Raw genomic sequence first — 22974 nt, forward strand, 5'->3', positions numbered from 1 at the left:
ATTTAAAATAAATTAAAAAAATAATAATTCCAAGATGGAAAGACCTCTACAACTAGAATTTTTTTGACAGAATCAATGTTCCACCTAAGTTTTATAACTGGTTTGACTGTAGAAATGAATGCTGAGGTCTCCCTGTATTGATTTGAGATAAAACTGAAAACAGCTTCTCGATTGCAGCATTTATGAATGACAGATGCACCAGGAATACTGGTTTTTATTGCTTCCTCTTCTGCAGTAGCCATTATCGGGAATGACTAGTGGACCACTAAGATACACAACCTACTGAACTCAGCAGCAAAAGTACACTGGCTTTTTAATGATTAAATAACTCTACTTGATGTGTGAAGCCAAGTGTCCAATAAATAGAGCTTCTAACATTTCTCTTTTAAGATATATTCCTACATGAAAATTTTTCTATTTAGCTGAGACAACAAAAAAGGCTGCAGCACATAAGTAAAAAAGTAGAAAGAAAAAAAAAACAGAACCCCATCTACTAATAACCTTGATGAAGATTGACTCAAATCTGGTATAGTGGCACACAAAAAAAAATATCCAGTCATTCTTATGGAACTATTTTCTTCCTATCCATTACATATTTATAAGTCATGAAAAAGAGAGTAAGGAATTCTGGCAGCTGTCAAATGCTTGTTTTCCTATGTAACACAATGACATTGTTTTCCAAGTAGTGAAACACGTGTGACATTTTTCCAGTGTCACCTTCCTTATTTAGACAGCAAGCAAGCTAAAAACTATCAGCTAGGAAATAAGTCTTGGAACATCATCTTGAGAAATTTCAACTAATATGAATGAGCAACTGGGCTTAAGTTTCCATAGATACACACACCCAAAATAAAAAAAAAAAAACTCCTGATACAAGAATATTTACTACCAAAAATTAACAACATTCAAATCAATTAATCTTTATTCAAGGTAGAATTAAGCACACAGGAGGACTGTTTATGCACATTTAGGAGACAGGAACACTAAATATTTGTCATGATTTGTCAAAGACATCAAACATAATATCACTCTAAGATTTAGCATTTATAAGCCTATTGTAGAGTTTTATTGAGAACAATTTTGTAAAACTATCATAATGGAGTCTGTGCCTTAGAAATAATACTTTTAGAAGTGTTCAATTGTATATCTAACTACAGATTGATCTTTACATTTAAAAACAGAAAAGAACTCTTGGAAACTTTTTTTTTCTTTAACGTTACTTGACATCACACAGAAGTGCTACTCCACGCAGTACCCAGTGCTCTGGAGGCTGACGAGTTTTAAGATCTATAGCAGCAATGTAATTCACATCTGTTCGACTGGTCTTTTTGTAGACTGGACATGAATACAAATGTGGATCTTTTGCAGCTGAAAAGACAGAAGAGACATAAAAAGCAATTTAAACTAAGTTGACAAAACAGGACCCTAAGGGACTGGTCATAAGGCATATGGAAAACTGAGTCAAAGTTCAATAGACACTCCTCTCTATCAGCACCAAGAAACACTTTTACTGGATTCTCACACTTTTCATTACTGTGCTAATGCCAGCTGAAGGCCATATGTGGTTTGAAATTTCTGTAGGTTTGAGATTTAAAATCAGCACATAGGAATTCTATGTGGTAAGAAATGTAAACGGACTCACTAGAGTAATTAGTGTTCTTATTAGTTCAATCTTCCCACTGAACATTACTCCTTACCAATATATTATGTCAAAATAAAAAATGCCCTATTTTGAAATGCATGTAGTATTTGAGAATACAAGTCGTCAACTACTTCACTTCAGAATTAGAACAGTGGTCTAGTCAATAGTTCAGTACTTCAGTGTTCATGATTTAGTATCTTGGCTGCTGATCATGCCTTTTATAAAAGATCAACTATTCAAAATAGCATGTAACCAAGCATTGCTTTTAGAGGTGGAATGCTTTTCAACAGACTTTTCCAATTTTACCTTCTGTGGTGGATAGTTCTATCCTATTTTACATCCCTATTCAACAGCATTTCCTATTCTATATGGAAAAAACCACCACATTAACACAAATTACACATTTTCACATAACAGTACTGTCCTTCAGCCGCACAAGTTTCTTTCCCATTCTTACATTCATTTTTTGCCTCAAGGACAAAACATTTTCCACCACTTCACTCTACCTCTTGCTTGCCTCTGTTAGCTCAAAAGCAGTCTTATCCAGGAAAAAATGCATTTTTATTATATAACATGTTCTCTATAAACACCTTATATAGACATGTACAACCCCATGTATATCTTTTATGTTGTGTATACGTGGTTATATGTTTTGTATATATATATATATGTAACATTCATTTAGCATGTGAGAAAGAGATTATTTGGGTTTAGGTTACAGAGGCTACAGAGGTTACAGAGTTTATTTATATGAATGCTGATGTTCTAAATCTGGGTCACATATTGTCAACATGTACAGTTCACCTGTAAATGGGTTAAAAAGTTATTAACGCCATTAAGACCAGAAGGTATCTATCTAATTAGGGGGGAAAGTGCCCATAATCAATTACCAAGGAAGTCTGAAAGCACACTTTAAGTGGAAGATTGGGAAGACTTCCCATTGAAAAAGATTTTATATGTATACAATGAATAGCAACAGCATCATGAAATCCCTATAGCCCAAAAGATTTCCATGTAGTTAAATAATGAATTCTATCAAAATAACATCCTTTACAATACAATTACTTACTGTTATTCTCTGCATATATCCTTATAACCGGCATCATCTCAAAAAGCACCTTCGGCTTAGATTCAGTCAGTCTCATGTTTCTTCTGTCCCAGCCAGCTCCCTCCAAATACAGCCCATACACATAGACACCTTCCAAAGGAGGGCTTGTGATATCATCCTTCATCCATTTAGTGACTTCATTGCACAGCACTACAGTGTCAAGAGCCCATCCTTTGTTAGCCCTTGTTATTTCCTGCCCAATCCAGACAAAAGTTAGAAGGTTACATTTTCGCATATGCACAGAGCCATTTTCCCCACCAATTATATTGTATGGTCATAACCTATCCTCTTCTGTACAAAAACTCCAACTTTTTATAATATTCATGTTTACAGCGATTTGACTTGTCTCTGAGGTACTGATGGTATGGCACTACAAAAAAAGCTTTCAGTACTTTATCTACTATATTTCATTTTCAATCTTTCTATTATATACAATACTTTAAGATTGTACTAAGTAATAACACAACCACTGAATGCCAAAGGTAACCACATCTTGTGAATATTAAAATTTCACAGATTTGATGAGATGAGAAAACATTAACTGCATGTGCAAAGTAAAATATATTTTCTGGGGTTACCTTTCCTTTCCTGCACCTGCACTAAGTGAATTCTTATTAATGAGCTTACTCAGCTCTAAAGCTATGCAAAAAAAAAAAAAAAAAAAACACAAAAAAAACAGAGAACACTTGAAGATAGAAATGCTTAAGATTTAACATATACCTCAAATTTAGTCTATTAGTTAATGCACTGGAAAAGACTCAGTTCCCAGTTGCCCAAGTCCTTACTATCCCATGTCACTAAGTTATGGCAAACCAAAGTTTCATCCCAGTCTTGTAAATGTTTTCCAAGATCTTTGTTGGAAGTAATGGGAATTAATGTTTCCCCCTTATTGCAGTTAATTAGATGCTTTAAAAGAACAGAAGATTTGTAGTTAATGAGCATTCTAGCTCTTCATCTTTCTCATTTCTATTTGTTTCACCACATAGCAATGCCCAGAAGGTCACTTTGGTATTTACTTGGGATATTAGGTTGTTATGTATCCACAGTCTCTTTTTATGGAACCAGAAAGTTCTGTAGATTCCAGCTCTTTCAAATCCTTCTACTAAACCTTTTCCACAAGCTTGGGTGCAAAAAAAATTTGTGGTTTAGGACTGCTTACTCAAAAGAAATATCTTGTTACATAATTCCAAGGCTATTCCTGCAATTTTAACACAAGTCACCAATCAGAACTTCAGATTACACTACTCAGATCTCAGCCTAAGAGGGGAGATTTTTCCTTCTCCACAAATCTTCATTCTCTCCTCCAAAAGTTTGGGGGTTTTCCCTGAGATCCCATTATATTCCTGCCTGAGTATTCTTTTCCGTTCACATACTCCAGACGCTTATTGTCTCCAATATGTCCCTTTATGCTGACCAACACAGGTATTTATTGCTTCCTTTTAATGTAAAAAGTAGTCCATTTGTCAAATGCAACTAGCGTGCTGAACAACCAACACAATCACCAAGCTGACAGCCATATGTACATTATCAAATACATCAAATCTCATATCCACTAATAAAGTCTTTCCCAGTTTGTGAAAAGATTTCCCTTCTATAGTTCAGCTACTGAACTATAGAAGGGAAATGTAAGATGAATTGGGATGAGTTTTTCTGCCCAATCTCCAGCCAGGTAAGTATTGAACACAGAGCAAAAAAGAAGGGGAAAAAAAAGGGGGAGGGAAATAAATGGCTTAACACTCATTTTCAAGGATACTTCAATGGAAACATGAGACAATCATTCTCCATAATGATGTAAGGTAGCCCCTACTTATTTGGGTCTTGGTCAATGCAGAAGTATATTTTAACATGTTAGTGGTTGAAATACTGAAAAAGTACGTGCAAAGGAAGAACAGTTCACTCAGGAAATGTTAAGATAGTCACGTATCTTCCCTGTTGACATGATGGAGTCACGTGTTTTAATTCATCTTTTATCACACAATATATTTTATTTTTAAAAGTATGTAAAAAAATATATAAGCAGAATGAGACTTCAAACCCACTTTACCTGCCTCATTGCAGTTAAAAATCCCTGAGGATTAAAAAACCCTGCCATCCAGAAACAGTTTGGTCGACTTTCAAAAATCCACTTGTAAAACTGGTGATTTCTTTCTAGAAGCTCAGTAAATCAGAAACCAAGAGTACTGGAAGCCCAAGATGCCTAAAAACAGTAAACATCTTTTAAAATAGCATATTCATGTCAAGAAAAGATAACTCCTCACATGGTAGTAAACAACATAATATTAGCAAGGGATATTTGAAGATCATCTTTCATATCTTGACTTTTAACCTGATGCTTAAATATTGCATCCTACTGAAACCCGAAGCAAAGTCTTTCTTTCTTCAAATTCATGCCTACTATTCCATTTACACATGCATAATGCTCTCCATAGTAATTGTTCATTTTATTACATTTTTGGAAAATTAGATAGCTGTTTAAACTAGGAAGAAAAATAGTATACATGCCTTTTTAATCCCAAGATCAATAAATCAAGATAACATGATTTCTGCCAAAACTGTTCTGGTTTTTTATTCCTCTGAAAAAAAAGCTAGGGAAAATTGATCTCAGACAATGTGGAGATATCAGGTTTGTCTCTTTGAATAGTTGTGCTGTGAAGCATCTGCTTTAGTCCAGGTTTTGTACCACGAGAACACTTTGTGAGTAAAAACAAACAATGAAAAAACCTCCCCGTTTTTCTTTCCATCAGTTGCCATCAACAGCTCTAGCTGTCCCTGAAAATAGTTTCTGAGAGTTGGAATTGTCTAGCCTGGAGAAGAAAAGGTTCAAAGGAGATATTATAAATATTTATACCTCGTGTGCAGAGAATGGAAGAACATGAAGCCAGATCCTTGTCAGTTATAGAAGAAAAGGTAGTAGGCACAAGATGATATGTCAGAAATTCCATTTAAACCTAAGGGTTTTTTTAATTTGGTTGGCTGGTGGCTGGTTGGTTGGTTGGTTTTTACTGTGAATGTGATCAAACATTGGAATAGGTTGCCCAGAGAGATTGTGGACTCTTGATTCTGGAGACCCCTGAGAAACCTGCTTTAATTGACCCCACTTTCACAAGTGTGGTCCTTTCCAGTGTCTACTATTCTGTGATGATATGACTACAAGTCTTAAACTCAAAGAATAGCACCAGTGTAGTCCACTAATGTGGGTGCTATGTTTTAAAATCCATCATCACATTTTAAATTACTCTCTTCTCTCTAGCTTTTTATCCTGTCAACATGCAACAGGCTGTTAAAATGGGAAATACCTGCAAACCCCACATTCATTTCTACTTTTATAAATGAAAGACGGCTTGCTTTGACTGTGTTTATTTTAGCACAAAATCTATTCCAGCAGTTTCACAGTTCTGGTTAACACTGTTTTAAAATACAGATTGAAAAAAAGTATTTACTATAAGTCTAACAGTTTAACCTAGCTCTTCAGAAATAGGGTTTTTTTTCTTTTCATAACAAGTGATGTACACGTACTTTTTTCCAGCTAGCAGGAATCCTTCCATCATACATGCAGTCTAAAGCATCCCTCAAATTTTCACTCATAACGATTGTCCCATCAATGGCAAGTTTTAGATCAGTCAGAGTGCTTCTCACTAAAGAAATAACTCTCTGCATTTGTTCAATCTCCTGTCGCAAAAATATGTTCATAGGCTGAAAAGGTCCCATGTTCTTTAGTTTTTCTTTTACCTGTAGGTAGAAAATCAAAGATCCTTCAATAAAAGTGAAAAAAACAAAGTTGGCCTTATGTCAAGATTAGGCACTAGTATGATTTTTAGGATGTAACACTTTTATTTATGGACTTAAATGGTCAGTTTGGCACCTCCCTTGAATTCTCTGCAAGACAGAAATACAGGATTTGTTCAAGAGAAATCTAGGATGATGAGATTGGCTGTGGTTTTAGTCTAACTCATGATTTAGTCTGTATATCATTCTATGAGCTAATCTCATTTAAAAAGCATGTGGGCTGTTAACCCTATTTCAAGGCATTCAGATGTAATTCCAAAAGACAGTTCCAAGGTTCACTTCACACAAGCCAATCAGGAGTAATTGTCCCAGCTACTTTGCCTCAACATAGTAGCACTATTAATCAGCAATGCCTGGGAATTATCACATTACCAGGCAGTTTTGTATTCTAACCAAACTCACTGATAAATTTTTAATTAAAAGTTAGTAATGTTAACAAATTAACAACTGCATGAACATAACTAGAAATTTTATAGTGTCAATAACCTCAGTCAAAAGCTGATGATTCTACCTCCTCTATAGTACAAATGACAACATAGGCATTAAATGGTTTAATATTTCTTAAAAAGTTCTTACAAAGGCACTTCAGTCCACATTTAGTGATCTCATTATAAACATTAAGAGTCTGGTCAGACTTCTCTACAGCATATTTTGGAAGTATTGCCTGTATGAATGAATTCAAACATGTTTTAAAAAAAGTTGTTTGGTTTTTCTTTTTTTATCCATAAAAAGCAAGATGAAGCAAATGTTTTTGACAGGATTTCATTAACTCACTTCATATGGCACATAATCAGCAGGAAGCTTTTCCAGCATATCATCAGCCAGTCTGGCTACAACTGCCTCTCGAGTTTCACCTCCTCCACCAGAGCTATCTTTAGGCTGGATACTGAGGATGGTGTCCAATACATCTTTGGAAACTTTACTTTGGTAAGTGATATCTGCATTGGGGTGCAAACCAAACACCTCGGGTGTGTCATAAGCAGGAAGGCTCTATATAGTAAAATATAAGAAGAGCACAACTGGATATGGATTTATAAGTTAATCAAAAAAAATTCCCCCCCCAAAAAAAATCCCAAACAAACAAAAAAACAACATAGAGCAAAACCAAATAACAAACAGAAAAAAACCCCCTTACATTGTAAAGTAAGCTAGATTTCTTCAGTCTTAGGGAAATAACTTGCTGTGGTCTATTTGTTGTGTCACAGCCCAAATCACACCAAACAAATTCAGTTTTAACATCCATGTGCTATTTTAATAGTAAGTTTTTTCTTTCATATATCTACATCTTTTATTTCTGTGAGGTTATACGCAATGTCTGGACTCCATTTTTACCCTCTTCAATAACTGTGTGCCTCTAGATAAGTCACTCAATCAAACCACAGGAAAAAGAAAATATTCCTGTCATGACGACGATAACATTGATCAAAACAATTAGTTGTCACTAATAGATATGCAGAATGCTAGAAATCAATGCAGAATCCATGAATAAAAGACAAAATACAGGCACTCAGAAGAAAAGAAAAAATACAGGGAATCAGAAACTCATGAGAAACAAGTGATTAGCTTTGATTTACCAACCTGTATGTACTGAAGGTATTGATCCACCATAGTACATTTAGGTATGCTGTATCCTTTGTAGAAGCTGAATTCCTGATTAAATGTATTTTCATTGAACCAAACCTTTACAAAGGTGTTCATGAGTCTTTTGTCATAGTCATCTGTCACACGACCACCATACTGGATCTCACCTATCATGTAACAAACAGTATTCCAGGAGATCCCCTGAAAAGAGTATTTTAAATACAGTCACCCATTTTTAACTAATTGATGCAATTAGCATTGAAAAGGTCTGTACTTCTAAGATTTATATTTCTGAGATGGCTGGGGGGGTGGGTTTAACATACAGGTTAATATAGAAATTTAAGGTGCACTGGATTAAAAATCTAATTTAAGTCTGCTGCCCTAATACACGTACACTTGGAATACTAAATGTTTATGGGGAAAGAAAACAAGTTAAAATCATGCTTGTATTTCAGTTATTAGGAAGCATTTATATCCATTCCACTACTATAAAGATCTATCATTTTAATATACCTTCCCCACAAAAGCATTCATACCTTCTTGGTATCCATGCGATTCAAGTGGCTCTGAATGAAGCGCACAGTAGCATTGAAATCAGCTTGATTAAACTCATAGGGTATATTCCAACCTAGAGATCCAAACTTGCGCCTTTCTTGAACAGTGGAGTGTAGAAAGGCTACAGCATACAACATTGGTTTCCATTGTACCATTTTACTGGAATCTAGTAAATCCTGGCTGACACCTATTGATTGTAAATGGACTTAATAAGAATCACAGTGATAGTCCTTTTTGAAACTACTTCAAATCAGTGCTAAAATCTCACTCTAGAGATCTTAAGTTGGCTCCCTGCCTCTCCCAAGAGTCTAATTATTGTCCCACAAAGTGTTCTATGCTGGGGACAGTTTATAGCATGTTATTAAGTTGCTCAAATTAAAAGAGTAAACTTCAGGGTAAAAAACCCACAATTTACTAATAGCTGAATTCACATAAAGTTGCTTTCCACACAGACTCTTTGTCCTTTGCTTTATGTAATGTAAAGAGCACTTGATTGCCAGCAAATATTAACACATCATTTTTCTGCCAAAAGACAGAAGAAGACCAAAGATTCGAACACTTTGAACTAAGATTCTAGAAGCCAAAATTTGAGAAAAGAAAAAGCATTTCCTGTTTTGCTGTCCAATTAGCTCTGGCAACAGAACTTCAGCAGACCTTCTCTTCTTAATTTTCAGAACTTCCAGCTCAAAACAGGGACCAAGATATGTGCTGGCATAATTGTGATCAGTCCCTCATATTAGCTTATATTGGCTGTAACATGACCACACAAAAATACCAAAGTCCAAAATTTGGTTTTAAATCGCTGCCATTCTAGCACTCACCACCATATGTTCTCTTTAGCCCAGCTCTGAGCCCTTGCGGTGGTTCATTGGTAAACTTAATAGACATTTGAAGTAGGGTGATGGGGAACCGTTTGTGAATGTCAGTTGTCAGCCATAGTCGAAAGCTTTCATGGACATTCTCTGTCTCTATTAGAGTGTCCATCAGCTCATCCAAAAAGTCAAGTCCAAGGTGGCAGTTTTGCAGAAGTGCCCAACCTCCCTAGTTTAAAACAACAAAATATGAAGTTATCAACATTGTTCACAAACTGAAATCACCCTTTGTGAGCTAAGATGCAGGCTTTTCCTTCTGGAGGTGGTGTTAGCTTATTTGTTTTTTTCATGTAAAGAAGTGGTCCTTAGTTGTCCCATCTGCTCTTCTCAAGAAATCTCTACCTTTTCCATGTCAGTACATTTAAAACATACCTTCCCATGACTATACTGCTGATAAACACTGATAAATTTTGGCTTACATATGGGAGCTCAGGAGTAGCTCCATAGAGGAAGCTGCTAAACCTTGTTCTTCACAAGGGTACCAGGCTTGGAAAATAGCCACATATACATACTTAATTAATCTATTGTTATCAATCAATAGGTATCAAACTTTCTCATATGAATTCCCATACTACATATAGACATCTCATATACCTCTTCATTAAGAGGATATGTGAGACAATGAGGGAAAATAACTGCATTTCTCTTAACTAAACAAAAGGTGCTCCTCCTCCCTATTTTTGAATGAGTTTCTTTTCATCTGATCTGCTAATTAGCTCTTTATGAGGAGTCGTCAAACAAGAACCAAGTTGTCAAGAGGCAAAAGTCAAAGAAAAATAGGTTATACAGACGGGGAAGAAGCTCATAACACAAGAGTGTAAGAAACTTAATTTTTTCACATCAGCAGGCCCAGCAGTACTATCACCTGAGGGGCAAAGCATGCTAAATTGGAACATCTCACCTTTTCTTTCTCATACAGATAATTTTGTTCTTTAATTGCTCCACGTTTCACTTGTAAAATGCCTGTGCTACCAGATGGGCCCTCCCAAGTACAAATCCAGACTACAGCAATACAAAATATTTTGCTACACAACCTTGTTTTTCTCAAGTTTATGTAGCTATCAATAGTATATTTGAAATTAATTTTCTCGATTTAACAAAATGCATTTGTATTAGTAAAAATACAAAACAAAAAATGTTCTGAAGTGCTTGCTCAAGAATACTTACTAGTCATGTAACCAAAAAAAAAAATCAATTCAACTACGTTTATCAGTCAGCAATCTACAACAAAAACTCTATTTTATATGCAAAACACTCCATTTTCAATGAAAAACATCTGTATAGTATCAAAAAACTTGTTATGGCCAACTAAATGACTGAAAAGACAGTTTTATCACTTAAGACACTTATTTATATAAATAAATATAGGTTCTTGCATTAGCATTAACTACCCACCAAACAACCTTATTTCATGACAGGATTTTTATTTCTAAGTGTTTAATACAGCTACAAAAAGCATTCAGATTTTTGTCACTTACATGAGCCATTGTCTGCTGTAGAAGTTTACGAGCATGGATTTCTTGTCCCTGGCCCATGGAAACACAGCACGTTTCTGTCTTTAGTCTTTTTCCCAGAGCAGTAATTGAGTCCGTAGGATCAGAGCCCATGGAAAGAAAGCAAATGAGGGGAGTACGTGGATCTGACTCTTCCCATGTTTTCTCCAAATCCAAGATGACTCCCTCTGCGTATTTCTCACCCATAGTTTCAGTGATGTATTTTCTTGCCTATATTAAAAAGGGCAAATTTAAACTGTGACCTAACCATTTAATAGTTTTCTTCCCAGTGTAAACCAATAAGTCAGTTGAAGAGCAAAGACTGATAAAAATTTATACCAGAAATAAAAATATGCAACAAGTTTATTTTTACATGTCAATACATCATACTGTCTTTGATGGTGTTATTTCTTACAGCATTATAAGACCAGTTAAAATTTTAAAAATAATTATTATATTACAAATATCTGCATGTATTGTTATAGGTAATACCTATAATTACACTATAAAAAAAATAACCTCTCTAAAACTTCAGAAAAAATTAATTTTTTTACATATCATATCTCCATTAGACAGTGTGACTCCTAGCCTTCAAATCTAGGAAAAAAGGAGGAAAGCATTAAAGATGGGTTTCAAAGCTGTTAAGCCTTTTCCACCTTCATGGTTAAACAAACAACGAATTAACAGTAGTAATGATGAAAATAACTATCAGTAAGTAAAAGATCCAGAGGAACAGGTGAAGACCATCTCTTTTATTTCTTTTTGATTTATCTTTAGAAGTTTTAGATTATTGTTCTTTCTTTTCTGAGAAATAAGAAAGGCTCATTCAAACAGTTTTGAGATGATCTTTCTTGTACTCTTTCCCACTACAATGCTTTCATCTTGGATAAATCTTCCCCTTAATACCTCTGGGTTATTTCTCAGAGACAAAAGATATTCAGCATTAAGCATTTGATGAACTATCAGCTTTCATAAAATTGTAAGATGAAAGTGTATCTTGTTCCCATTAACAGTAGTGAGGAACTAATTTTGCATGATCTGTTTCAGTCATATAGCACACATCATAGAGATATTCTTTAGACAGTACTGTTTAACCTACTGACTTCTCTTCCTATGGGATTTTTGTGAATCCAATCACAATGTCTAAAGATGTGCATCCATAAAATTAATACCACGCTTTTACTGATGCATTCCAATTTCAATAATTTGTCATTAATTGCTCTGAATTGCCAGGAATTCAATTGTTTTTTTCTTTTGCACTGGAGATAAAGATTAAAAATAGGCTCCTAGAAGTTGATTTTTCTTTAAAATAGTCTGTTTAATAACCTTCAGTTTTATACTTATCTTCTTTTTAAATAGATGGCTTTAAATTAAAAATTTCAAACAGACTTTAATACAGATTTTTCCAAAATGGGTCTAATTCTTCCATGCAGGAAATGGTTCCTCAATTAAATTGTTTTCATGTTTCCTTTTCCCTCAGACAACTGAGTTCACTAAAATATTTTACTTCAGCCTAACAAGGGGACACTTCTAAAATTCCAGGGAGTAAGCAAGGACACTGAAAAGTACCTTCTGAACTGATAAAGAGATCTGGATAAACACATGTGACTCCAGCAGAAATCCTATTCCACAGTGAAATCATTGGATAATATTTGTTCAATTCATTAGAATAACTTTGCTAATGCTGCCCTTGTAATAAATGCATAAATTTTCTAAAATGAATTTCAGAAAACGCAACGTAATGGTCCATTACAGGAAGGTGCTTAGCATTACATAAAACAGCACTGAACTGCAATCTGGTAACTATTTATTCTAGTGATACCTAAATAGACCATGTTGGCTATATAAAAGTACCTGAGCTATGGTCCTGTCAGGACACCACGATCTGATAAGAAGAAGATGTCTGAAGCAGTCCAGAGATTGACCATAGCCACTGGGAACCAATTCTTCTTCGGGATTCTTACTATCAAACCAGATTTTCCACTGTTTCTCTTCACTGGAAATCTGCAGTTATGTCATCAAAGGAATAAGTCTCACTAAACAGACAAGTCATATTTGCACTGCCACTAGGTCACAAATTTTTAATGATAGTCAGAGACACATTATCCACACACAGACATTTGTTTAGCAATATTAGTACACAGGTTTAATAAGGCTATTAAAAATTATAGGATAAACTTCCAGGTTTTAAGTATGGAATTACAGAATGCAACAACACCTTTATGCATTCATGTTCTGAAAAAAAGAGCTACTACTCAGTATTTTTCATTACTTTTAACATATACCAAATGCTACTTACTTAGTTAGCTGCAATACACTCAGTGTCCGCTAAAACTGTTCATACAAGTGTTGAATTTACTGAACACCCTTTCCACCACATGGTTTGATCACTACCAGACAATCACTGTCAAACGAGAGATTAATTTTAAAAGCTCTTACATACTTGATCAAGAATATCTGAAAATTGTTCAAGTTTACTGAGCTCCACCAAGTTCAGCCAAGTCATATCCAGAATCCATTTAGCTGGCTTAGGAGGACAAGCTTTAAGGTCTAGAGAAGCACCACCTGCAAGAAATTGAACTTAGTTACAATTAGAACTGTTGGAGACACAAATACAAACAAACAAAGAAATAATAAATAAAATAAGACCTTTGGAAAATGTAAACTAGATACTACAAGACTATTTCACATGATTAAGCTTTCCCAAACTGGAGAAATATGACTTAATAACTAAGGAAGGTCATAAAGAAATTTCTGAGTTAGGTAATATGCAAAATTTACTTTCAAATCCTATGTTTCATCTAAATTTACATAATTTTTTAAAATCCAGAACAGCTTCTCATTACAAAATAAATCTATGTTTTACTGCAAAAGAATTAACTTGGCTTTGGGTTCATTTCAATGTTTTTTTCTTTGATTTTTTGTTGATGTAGATAATGCAACAACTTTGCCAATGTATACATTTGCCTTCCTTGAAATTCAACTGAAACTAAAAGAAAGCAAAAACAAAATAAAAGGAAAACACCAAACACAAGAATCCAGATTTTTAATCATGAGGTTACAAGGGTTTTCTACTTTATAAAATCACACCATATTTTATGAAGCAGAGTTTATAGTTTGGTTAATTTATAATATTTTCTTATATTATATACCTTAAATGTAGTCTTTCTTAACCAATTTACCTTTTGAGGCTTTACTGGTTTTTTTGTGCAATGTGCCTGGAAATAAATGCTTTTTGGGAAAAGATATTCCAAAGATATATTTATCAATATTCAGTGTGCTGCTATAAATTAGAACTACCATACAATGTTATCTGTCACCAGATCAGAAAGATAACCATGTATTCTTACAATTGACTGGCTTCTAATGTACAAAAGAAAGAAGCAGGTTGGCTTGGAGAAATAACCAAAGTTTTCTATAATAATATGTATGCTCTACTTAAAATTGTTCCATAGTTTCAACCTTTAATAAGTGTCAGAAATTCTTCGTGCTTCACTCTGTTTCTTTGTATATCAATCTTCAAAGTAAGCAATAATGTGAAGAGAAATTTATGCTCCTCATAGAGTCCTCGAGCAGTATATTTGAACACTTCATATGTCATATATTCAATAATATTAGTAATCCTCTTGCTGGTTATAGGGCTCTTGGTAGACCTGTCAGAAGAAAGGTCTGCAGTTGAATGTTTGCAGTTGCAAATGACAAAAAGCCATAGTTCTGTATTTTCAAAACATGAAAGATAACAGATCACAAGCATAAAATATCAGCAGCAAGCTAGCAACAACTTTCAGATTGAAGGAACAACAAAAAAAAAAAATAATTTCTGATCAAGCCTTTTTGCATACCTGAAAATCAATGTAGTATAATAGTTTTTAACTGTCTAATGCCGAATTTTGAAGGACTGTAAGTACATTAGAAGATTCGTTGCCTTGGTAACTAACAGACGAAGTCTTATGGGTATTTAAACTGACAATTCATGGTCAAGACTGTAAGAAGCAAGTCTTCTTTCTGATATTAGCTTACAACAAATCTTTATTGTACTACAAGCACCTCCAGGACTGGGTAAATACAACTTATTGTTAGCTAAATTACCTGGCCAGGGAGCGGTCAAAAAGCCACAAAAACTGCCGAAGCGAAGTCTGATACATGACATTGACCATGCTCATCTCAGTAATAAGGAGGTACAAGATGCTTCCTCGAGTTGCAACTGAAAAAGAAAAGAAACAAGAATGTGTTCGAAGTAGAAATGCAGAGCAGAAAACTTTAGACCTCTACAACATGTACAGTGGGTTTAATACTAATGATAACGATAACTGAAGTTCCTTGAGTTATTGTATTCTTTACTGCATAGAAAAGCAATAAAATTATTCATTTAATCCTCATTTATACATCAGCAAAAAAAAATCTTTTCTGCAATTAATGCATACTATGTAAAGCCTAGTTTCAAATATGAGCATATCTGGAGAGCAGCTGGATGGTACACTGCAATGTTCAGATTGTCAGTAGAACATATAAAAATTATGGTTGTTTGAAGTACTGTTTGAATGTCCAAACAAATTTCTCTTTACAGACTTTTATAGGAGTCATGTAAAAGCCAAATGAACTATATTGATTTAACTTACCCAGCACTGATTTAACTTACTTTCAGTAGTCATTAGTTTTAAATACAAAGGTTTTACAAATTCTGCAAAGCTTTCTTATACACTAACTGTACCATTTCATACTTTCCCTAAAATGCAGGTAATTCCAGAGAGCTTTCCTTTTTTTCCTCCACTTTTTTCACATTTTCACCTGTCAGTTAAAATCCAAAAGACAGATGAAATGTGCTGACTGTAATAACTTATGGAGAAATGATGAAGCATTCATCAGAACAGATATAAAGAGGATTTACCAATATACTGGGCCTGTAAAAGAGTGTCAACATGTTGAACTCAAACATACAGTTACCTAAACACCCTAAAGACCAGCACACTTGTATATAGAGCAATGGGAAGTCTACAATGAGAATAGATCACTCCATTTTATAAATTCCACATGAACCTTAACATTGAATATTTTCTCCATGATCACGCAATATGACATTTCCTAGATACATTTTACTTATGGGAAAACAAAGATCCTTCCCACAAATTATGGTCTTCCTGATCTTATCCTACTGTTTCTCCTACTCTGAGTATTGACGTTTTAAATACGTGGTCAAGCCATTTGTCTTTCATCACTACCTTCACTCACCAGGTCTATACTCTTCACGGGCTGAGTTGATCTGTATTTCAGTTTCAGCAGAAGTTTGCAGTTTCTCTGTTACTTCTTCAGCAGTCTTCTTAGTGTCAGTCAATACAATTAGTAGACTCTCATCATCTGCCAGAGAACTTTTAGTGCTTGTAAGTCGGAACAAAAGGTTATCTTCTAGGTCCTTAATCCTCCTTTTGTTCATAGCCACATCTTCAATAAGATCAGTTCTTTCTTTCTCTAATTCCTATTGAAATACGTGGTAATATTTGGAAAACAGAAAATCAATCAAAAATAAAAGCAAAATAAAACAGTTTAAAAAATACTGATCCTACTAAAACAGTGTAAGTCAAGAGTAACTGCAATAATTTGGGGGTAAGAATTCCAGTGGTATTTCTGACACAAGGTCTATTACCAGGTTTCTGAACCGGCTACATAAGTAGGCATTAACAACTCTTTTCAATAAATACTATGGAACATCCTCATATCATGCCCTAAAAGAATAAGATGCTCAGAATAGTAATTGTTTTTCTTTCCTTTCTGTTTCAGAAAAGACAAGTGCAAAGACCTTTCCAGGTATAGGACTTTTTTTTTCCACTCCATCTGATCTCATCCTCATTTATGCCTTGTTTTTTAATCAGCATATTGAAAATTTAGTCTCAGTTACAATGGCCATCCTAAGTCATCAAATTAAGCAGCAAATATTTCAAAAAGTGCCTCTGAAAATATTCTTCCATCAAACAGGGATGATGGAAGCCTTTCACTAAAATTGATTAAGAAAATATGTAGAACGTAAGTGTTTATTTGATTATTTTTTATAATATAGTCTGTGTGGTTTATGTACCTAGTTTGTTTTCCAGTGCTCTTATATAAAAGATGGACACCTGTTAATCAACAGTTTCACATTAAAAAAAACACCAAACCTGTTTGAAATATCTAAAAAAAAATATTCTTCACAGATAATAGTCCTTTCAGTTCATTCTTATAATACTTTTTAAATTAACCTTTAAAAACTTATTACAAATTAATTGCTCAGAGATAAAAATCCTCTATTGAAATATTACAAAATGTTTCAATACATTACAGTGAAATAAAAAGAAAGAATAGAGACCGGATGGGTTAAGAGTCTTTATAAGATATGAATCAGCAGTAAGTGAGCCAGTTGGTAGAAATATTGGCTATGTCTACAGAAGTACTCCTTCTTTGTTTACAAAGGTCTGGTGAACAATTTGAACTAACTTGGAAGTTGTGTGTTCACCTTTGCCAAGTCCACTTCTGCACTGCTCACTGGCTGCTAATATTCCAAATAAACAGGGACAACACTAAGAAATACATAACCTCTCAAATAGCACTAGAGGCTTAATGGATCTGAGACCTCAGCAAGGCTTAAGGAAAGGGTTTATTCCCACATTTGAGTAGCCTTCATTTATACAGATTTGAAACACTGTTACAAGTTGGATATTGCTATTTTGTTTTCTCGCATTCCAAACTTGCGGTCTTCTCACCCTACATTCTCCTTACATTCCTAAGTAATTCAAGTATTCATTTCTTTCAAAGAATGTCCTTTTACCTTAAAAAGGAAATTAAGAAAAATCATTGTATTAGTATCAGATTTAGGGTTTTTTCTTGTCACTTGTACAAAAGGTACATTGAAACATCATCAGGTAGAAAATATTATTTTACAGTCATTATAGAATAATGTAAATGCCACATAACTTAAGAGATGTGCTTACAGATTCAAAAGATTCTGACAAAAACTGATGAAAACAGACAAGAAAACTACAGTTAACTGCATTTTAATCAACTGATGCCTTGTGAAACTAAAGAAAAACAGGTAACAATTTTAGGAAGCAAGACAAGCATCATGTAAGTTTGATGAATCAGAAACCTTTTTTTAAAAGTATAGTATTAAAAGAAAGTTAGCATCCAATTAAATATAATAATTAACATGCTGAGCCAAATTAAGTTTCACGTTTTGCTGAGTTCAGTTTAAAAGGTTAAACATACTTTGGAGTGCAATGCATTTTAAAAACTGAAAGCTGTTTTCCGCACAAGAAGAGCCTGAGAAACAAGTTGGAAACAGAATTAACAAACTAAAGTGAAGGATTCTTAGATGAGAACCTTAGTGAAAAAAATCCATCTATTAAGCTCTTAAAATACTTTTTGCAGATCAGAAAGTGGACACAGTTAAAAGTTTTCTTCGTAACTTCAAAAATTTCCAGTCAGAACAGCAAGGATGAAGAAAAACTAAGCCAAGTTGCCATGTACATAAATTTAAGGAACTTGCATCAAAGAGGCTGTTTTGAATCCGGCTTTATGGAATTCCTTTCACAAGCAGATGACATTTTACAGTCTGTAACAAAGTACGCTAGTTCTTGTTAATATCCATAAAATATAAAAGCTGCTAAATAGCTTATATCATTCTATCAAAAATGATTCACAAGTACAAGAATTTGTTCCTTACGAATCCTGAGCCTTTTTCCAGCACAGATCTTGAAATATGAATGTGAAAATTCAAAAACCCATAAACAGTTCTTGCATGTTATAACTCCACTACTAATCTGACATATCCATGACACTAAATAAAAAATTTTTTGTCAAATTTCTTAACAGCTAATGTATCAAAATAAGGATATCAATAAAATAACATGTTATACTACATTCAGACATATATCAAGTCTCTCAAATCCAATTATTCCATGAAATAGAGTATAATTAAATTTATACAGATGTGCCAGCTGCCCTTTGACCTTCTCATGCTTCACTCACATCTTGGAATTGGTTTAACATTCTGATAGAAGAGAAGAAATCAGTACCAGCATTCTTATCAGTAATCAATCAATTCTGTGAAATGTATTTGACACAGATTTTACTAATGAGCATACCAAACAACACAGTAGCAGATAGTTAGACTCTGCAGAAACTTCAAATGATGAGGTGTAAACACTCCTTTTCCTTCTTGCATGTCTAAATCTCATTCTTTCTAAGATCAGAACTGTATCAGAGACAGTGGAATGGCAAGAAGGATAGAAATGTGCATGCAAATCCTGAAGAACACTAATTTCAGAGAAATAATCTCTTTTTGGGATAGAATTTCCTCACATACATTCTAACACTGGATATCACAAAGCAGTGATACTGCTCAAATCATTTGGCAAACTGCCTCACAGCTAAACAATTCCATCACTTCCCTTCCAAAGGCTACAAAAGGTAGCAAGAATCCAGACACTTAAGAGAGGAATGCCCAAATTCCCAAAGATGCATAATTAGATACCACAGAAAAAAAGGTATTGGATCACAGGATATTTCAAATTGACTCTTCAGGAAACCTTGAACCACAGGATGTATGAACAGAGGCAAAGTAAACTGTAAAGTGGTACGTATATTCTATAGAACTCTCCCTTTCTGTCAGGCAGCCCACTTGTCATTTATCTAGCAAAAATATCCCCCAGGTGGTCTCAAACAAAACAGTAGTGAGTATACTACTCTGAGAATCTGGTTCAGAAAGCGTAGTATGTCCACTCATTAGACATTCCCTGTTAGTGGCAAAGAGACAGCCAGATAGTAGAATAATTTTAATTTGGAAGGCACCTACAGAAATTAGCTAGTTCAACCCCCTGCTCAAAGCATGTCGAATAATTCAGTTGCTCAGGGCAATGTCCAGTTGAGTCTTGAACCCTTCCAAGAATGGAAATTCCACAAAATCACACAGTAATCTGTTCTTGGATTCCTGGGTAATCTGTTCCTGGTTTTGACCGCTCTCAATGTAATTATTTTTTCCTAATATCTAATCAGAATTCCCCATGTACCAACTTGAGTCTGTTACTTCTCAGTCTATTGCTTTGCACCTCTGATAAAAGTCAAGCTCCTCTCTTTCTGTGTCTTCCAAGCAAGCATACAGAAACTGCAATGACTGGAGGAATTTGTTGATAAACTGACTTTCATCTGAAGGAATGTGCTGTATTGCAAGGCCCAAGAAGTGAAGTTTGGCATAAGGCTTTGTGAATATACACATCACAGCATGTTTCAGATAAACAGTGATAATTTCATTACATAGTGGGTTGTCAAGCTGTCAGTGGTTGAAGCAAAGCTGATGGTGCAATGAACCTGTCTGACAAAATATAGACCGTCACAGAATGAGTGTGATTTCTCTCATGAGATCCATGGACTGTTTGGGAATGAAATGCAACTACTTGACATGAACAAGATGACTGAGACCGTTAACGAGAAACATCTTACATTTGGCGAGGGGGGGAGGTGGTGCTGGAAGAACAAGAGAACCTCAACAAATGCCACACTAAGGGAACAAAGACATTCACCTCATTCCTCTCTAGTGAAGGTAGCCTGGAACTATTGCCAAAATCTTAGTAAATACACAGTCATAGTGTCTCCAACATTGCATGATTTTATAGCTACAGGGATTAGGTGTTCAGTAGTTTAAAAAATACCAATCAGCCTCTCTCCAGAACTGCTGGTGGCATGTTGATTGGGATTGTCATCCTGAAATTGGACTTCCTCAACTAATATATCTGCATAGTCAAAATCAGTAGGTTTCCCCTTGGAGCAAGAAAGTAGCTAAGTCTAAATCCTTTTCACCAAAAGGTTGGTGACACCAACTATCCATGGTTATGTTGCCCTGAGCTCCACAGTGTGTAGACAGAAGAACATCAGTTTTTATTCTAAGCCCTTTTCCTTTTCATAGGCCATTCTCATGAAGTTGTAAATCATTGAGGCAGAAAAAAATAAGGTGAACATGGTAAGGTTGCAACAATAAAGAGAAATAGAAACTTCCGCATAAATAAGTCAATTGCTTCTGTGCCAGTTTTTAAATCATCACAAATAGGTTATATTAAGAATAATCACAATAGAGAGAGTCAGAAAGTTACCCTGTAATATGGTAATAGAAAGTAACAAATTAAAATTAAAGTAAAGCATTCTACAGGTAAATGTAAAAAGTACAACCAGGAAAACAGATACAATCAATTCTTTTACCTGTTTCTCTGTGAGAATGACTCTGCCTAAGAGTTGATTTTCAAGACCTTTCATCGTCACAGTAAAGTCAATTATGGAGGTTCGAGCACTGATTTCAGGAGAGTAACACGGATTTGACAGTTTTGTAGTAATGTAAAGTCTGAAGCCATCCATAACTTCTACTTCCTTATCACCAACTTTCACCTTAAGAAAAGTATTAAAAAGAAGTCTTGAGATATCAAGAACCAGTACACACTCTTTCAGATACTTCATATAGGAAAAAGGGCTACATTTTTTTGTTTAAAGGCATAAAAATACAGTTTTAAATTATACAACTGATGCAAACAATTTGCTGAGAATACCTATGGACCACTTAAAGTAGCCCATTCACAGATTATTTCATTTTTTTTGAATTGTCATAAGGAAAAGGATAAGGAACTCTATACACTAAATATATTGAGCATTTGTAATCTTAAACTCTACTTTTTTATTTTTTTTTGTATTAGCATTAATCAAATTTAAATTACTTTACTTTTTCATAGTCCTATATTTAGTAGGCGTTATTTTGTTAAGGGCAAAGGTGGGGGGAGGGAAGGAAAGGGGCATTTCCACTTGTTTGCTCATTTGTTTTATTTTTACCTTGTTAGCTGAACCTGTTTTAATGATGTTTCTTTCCAAAACATTATCCAGTGCTGGGTCAAGCTGTTCTCCAACATCTTCTACTAAGAGAGGCCTTCCCAAAGAAAGGCTGTCTTCTAAATGATTTCTAAAATACTTGTGATTCAAAGAAGTGATCTAAAAATATAAAAAGAGATCTATATATTATGATATGACTAGTTAACGAGCTTTATGGTTTTTTAATATTTATAAATTATTTCATTTTGTTTAAATTACTGCAAAAAACAATGGTCTGATGAGTAGACTAGTATTAAGGTGAGAATTGTGACCACAAGAAAAGGCAGCATCAAATTACCATATTCTCTCTCAGATCTCATAGAACTAAACTTCTATTTTGCAACTGCAAAAGTAGAAGCAAAGCAGCACTGAACATTTGCAGTTTTTACATCCTGTGAGTGCAACTACTCAAGAATTTCACAGTAGAAATTCACAGGGACCTTTTAGCACCTTCCATTTTATCCTGGATAACATCCCCAAGTCAAACTGCAGCAGGGTCAATTCCAAGACCAGGGCTCTTCTGGTTTGTTTTTTTTTCTCCTTGAAAATTAGGTGGTTACATCGGACAAGACCTTAAACATTCTTTGCTTTAAAATGTAGTCCTCAGTATAACCATGATTAATTTTTAACACATGCACAAAGCACAAAGCACATTCAGCTTAGATTTTAAAAACGCTGTAAAACAAACTAATAATAATTTTTAACATAACTAGCTAGGCATCCATTAAAGGGTTCCACACCAAGATAAAAATCAACATTAAACTGGTAGAAATACTTTCAGAGCCACTCTATTATCACCCCTCAAGTTCCTCTTTATGGTTTTCAGGCATCTTTTTTTCAAGGTGATTTATTGGTGTAATGATAATTGTAGAAAGTAAGGACTTTCTTTCTCATACTTTCATGTTTGCATTGAATTGGTGTTTCTTGCCTTAGACTGTACATTGTGGTACTACTGTCTTCCCTGTATACTTGCAGAATACTTAGCACCTGACCTCCATACTAAGACAACAGAAATTAAAAATAATTTCTGATTAAAAGGTGATAAAAATATCATGCTATGAACCT

General features: G+C 34.5%; 1 protein-coding gene across 2 annotated transcripts; it reads right to left on the reverse strand.

The window, feature by feature from the left end:
* Positions 1-895: 895 nt before the first annotated feature.
* LOC135408078 (dynein axonemal heavy chain 5-like) lies at positions 896-21435 on the reverse strand. 2 transcript variants are annotated; one of them, XM_064643424.1, is made up of 14 exons: positions 21256-21435; positions 16267-16510; positions 15127-15241; positions 14500-14690; positions 13481-13602; positions 12892-13041; positions 11023-11268; positions 9494-9713; positions 8654-8859; positions 8115-8318; positions 7311-7526; positions 6267-6479; positions 2712-2943; positions 896-1368 (listed from the first exon to the last, which is right to left on the reverse strand). In XM_064643424.1, the coding sequence occupies exons 1-14, from the start codon at positions 21406-21408 to the stop codon at positions 1217-1219; spliced, it is 2664 nt and encodes an 887-aa protein (XP_064499494.1). In that variant the 5' UTR covers positions 21409-21435; the 3' UTR covers positions 896-1216. The 2 variants fall into 2 exon arrangements, with proteins under 2 accessions (XP_064499494.1, XP_064499495.1); XM_064643425.1 differs by lacking the exons at positions 896-1368; positions 2712-2943 and adding an exon at positions 4900-4947.
* Between the last annotated feature and the right edge of the window lie 1539 nt (positions 21436-22974).

The sequence above is a fragment of the Pseudopipra pipra genome, unplaced genomic scaffold (assembly GCF_036250125.1).
Source record: "Pseudopipra pipra isolate bDixPip1 unplaced genomic scaffold, bDixPip1.hap1 HAP1_SCAFFOLD_172, whole genome shotgun sequence".
Lineage (NCBI taxonomy): Eukaryota > Metazoa > Chordata > Aves > Passeriformes > Pipridae > Pseudopipra > Pseudopipra pipra.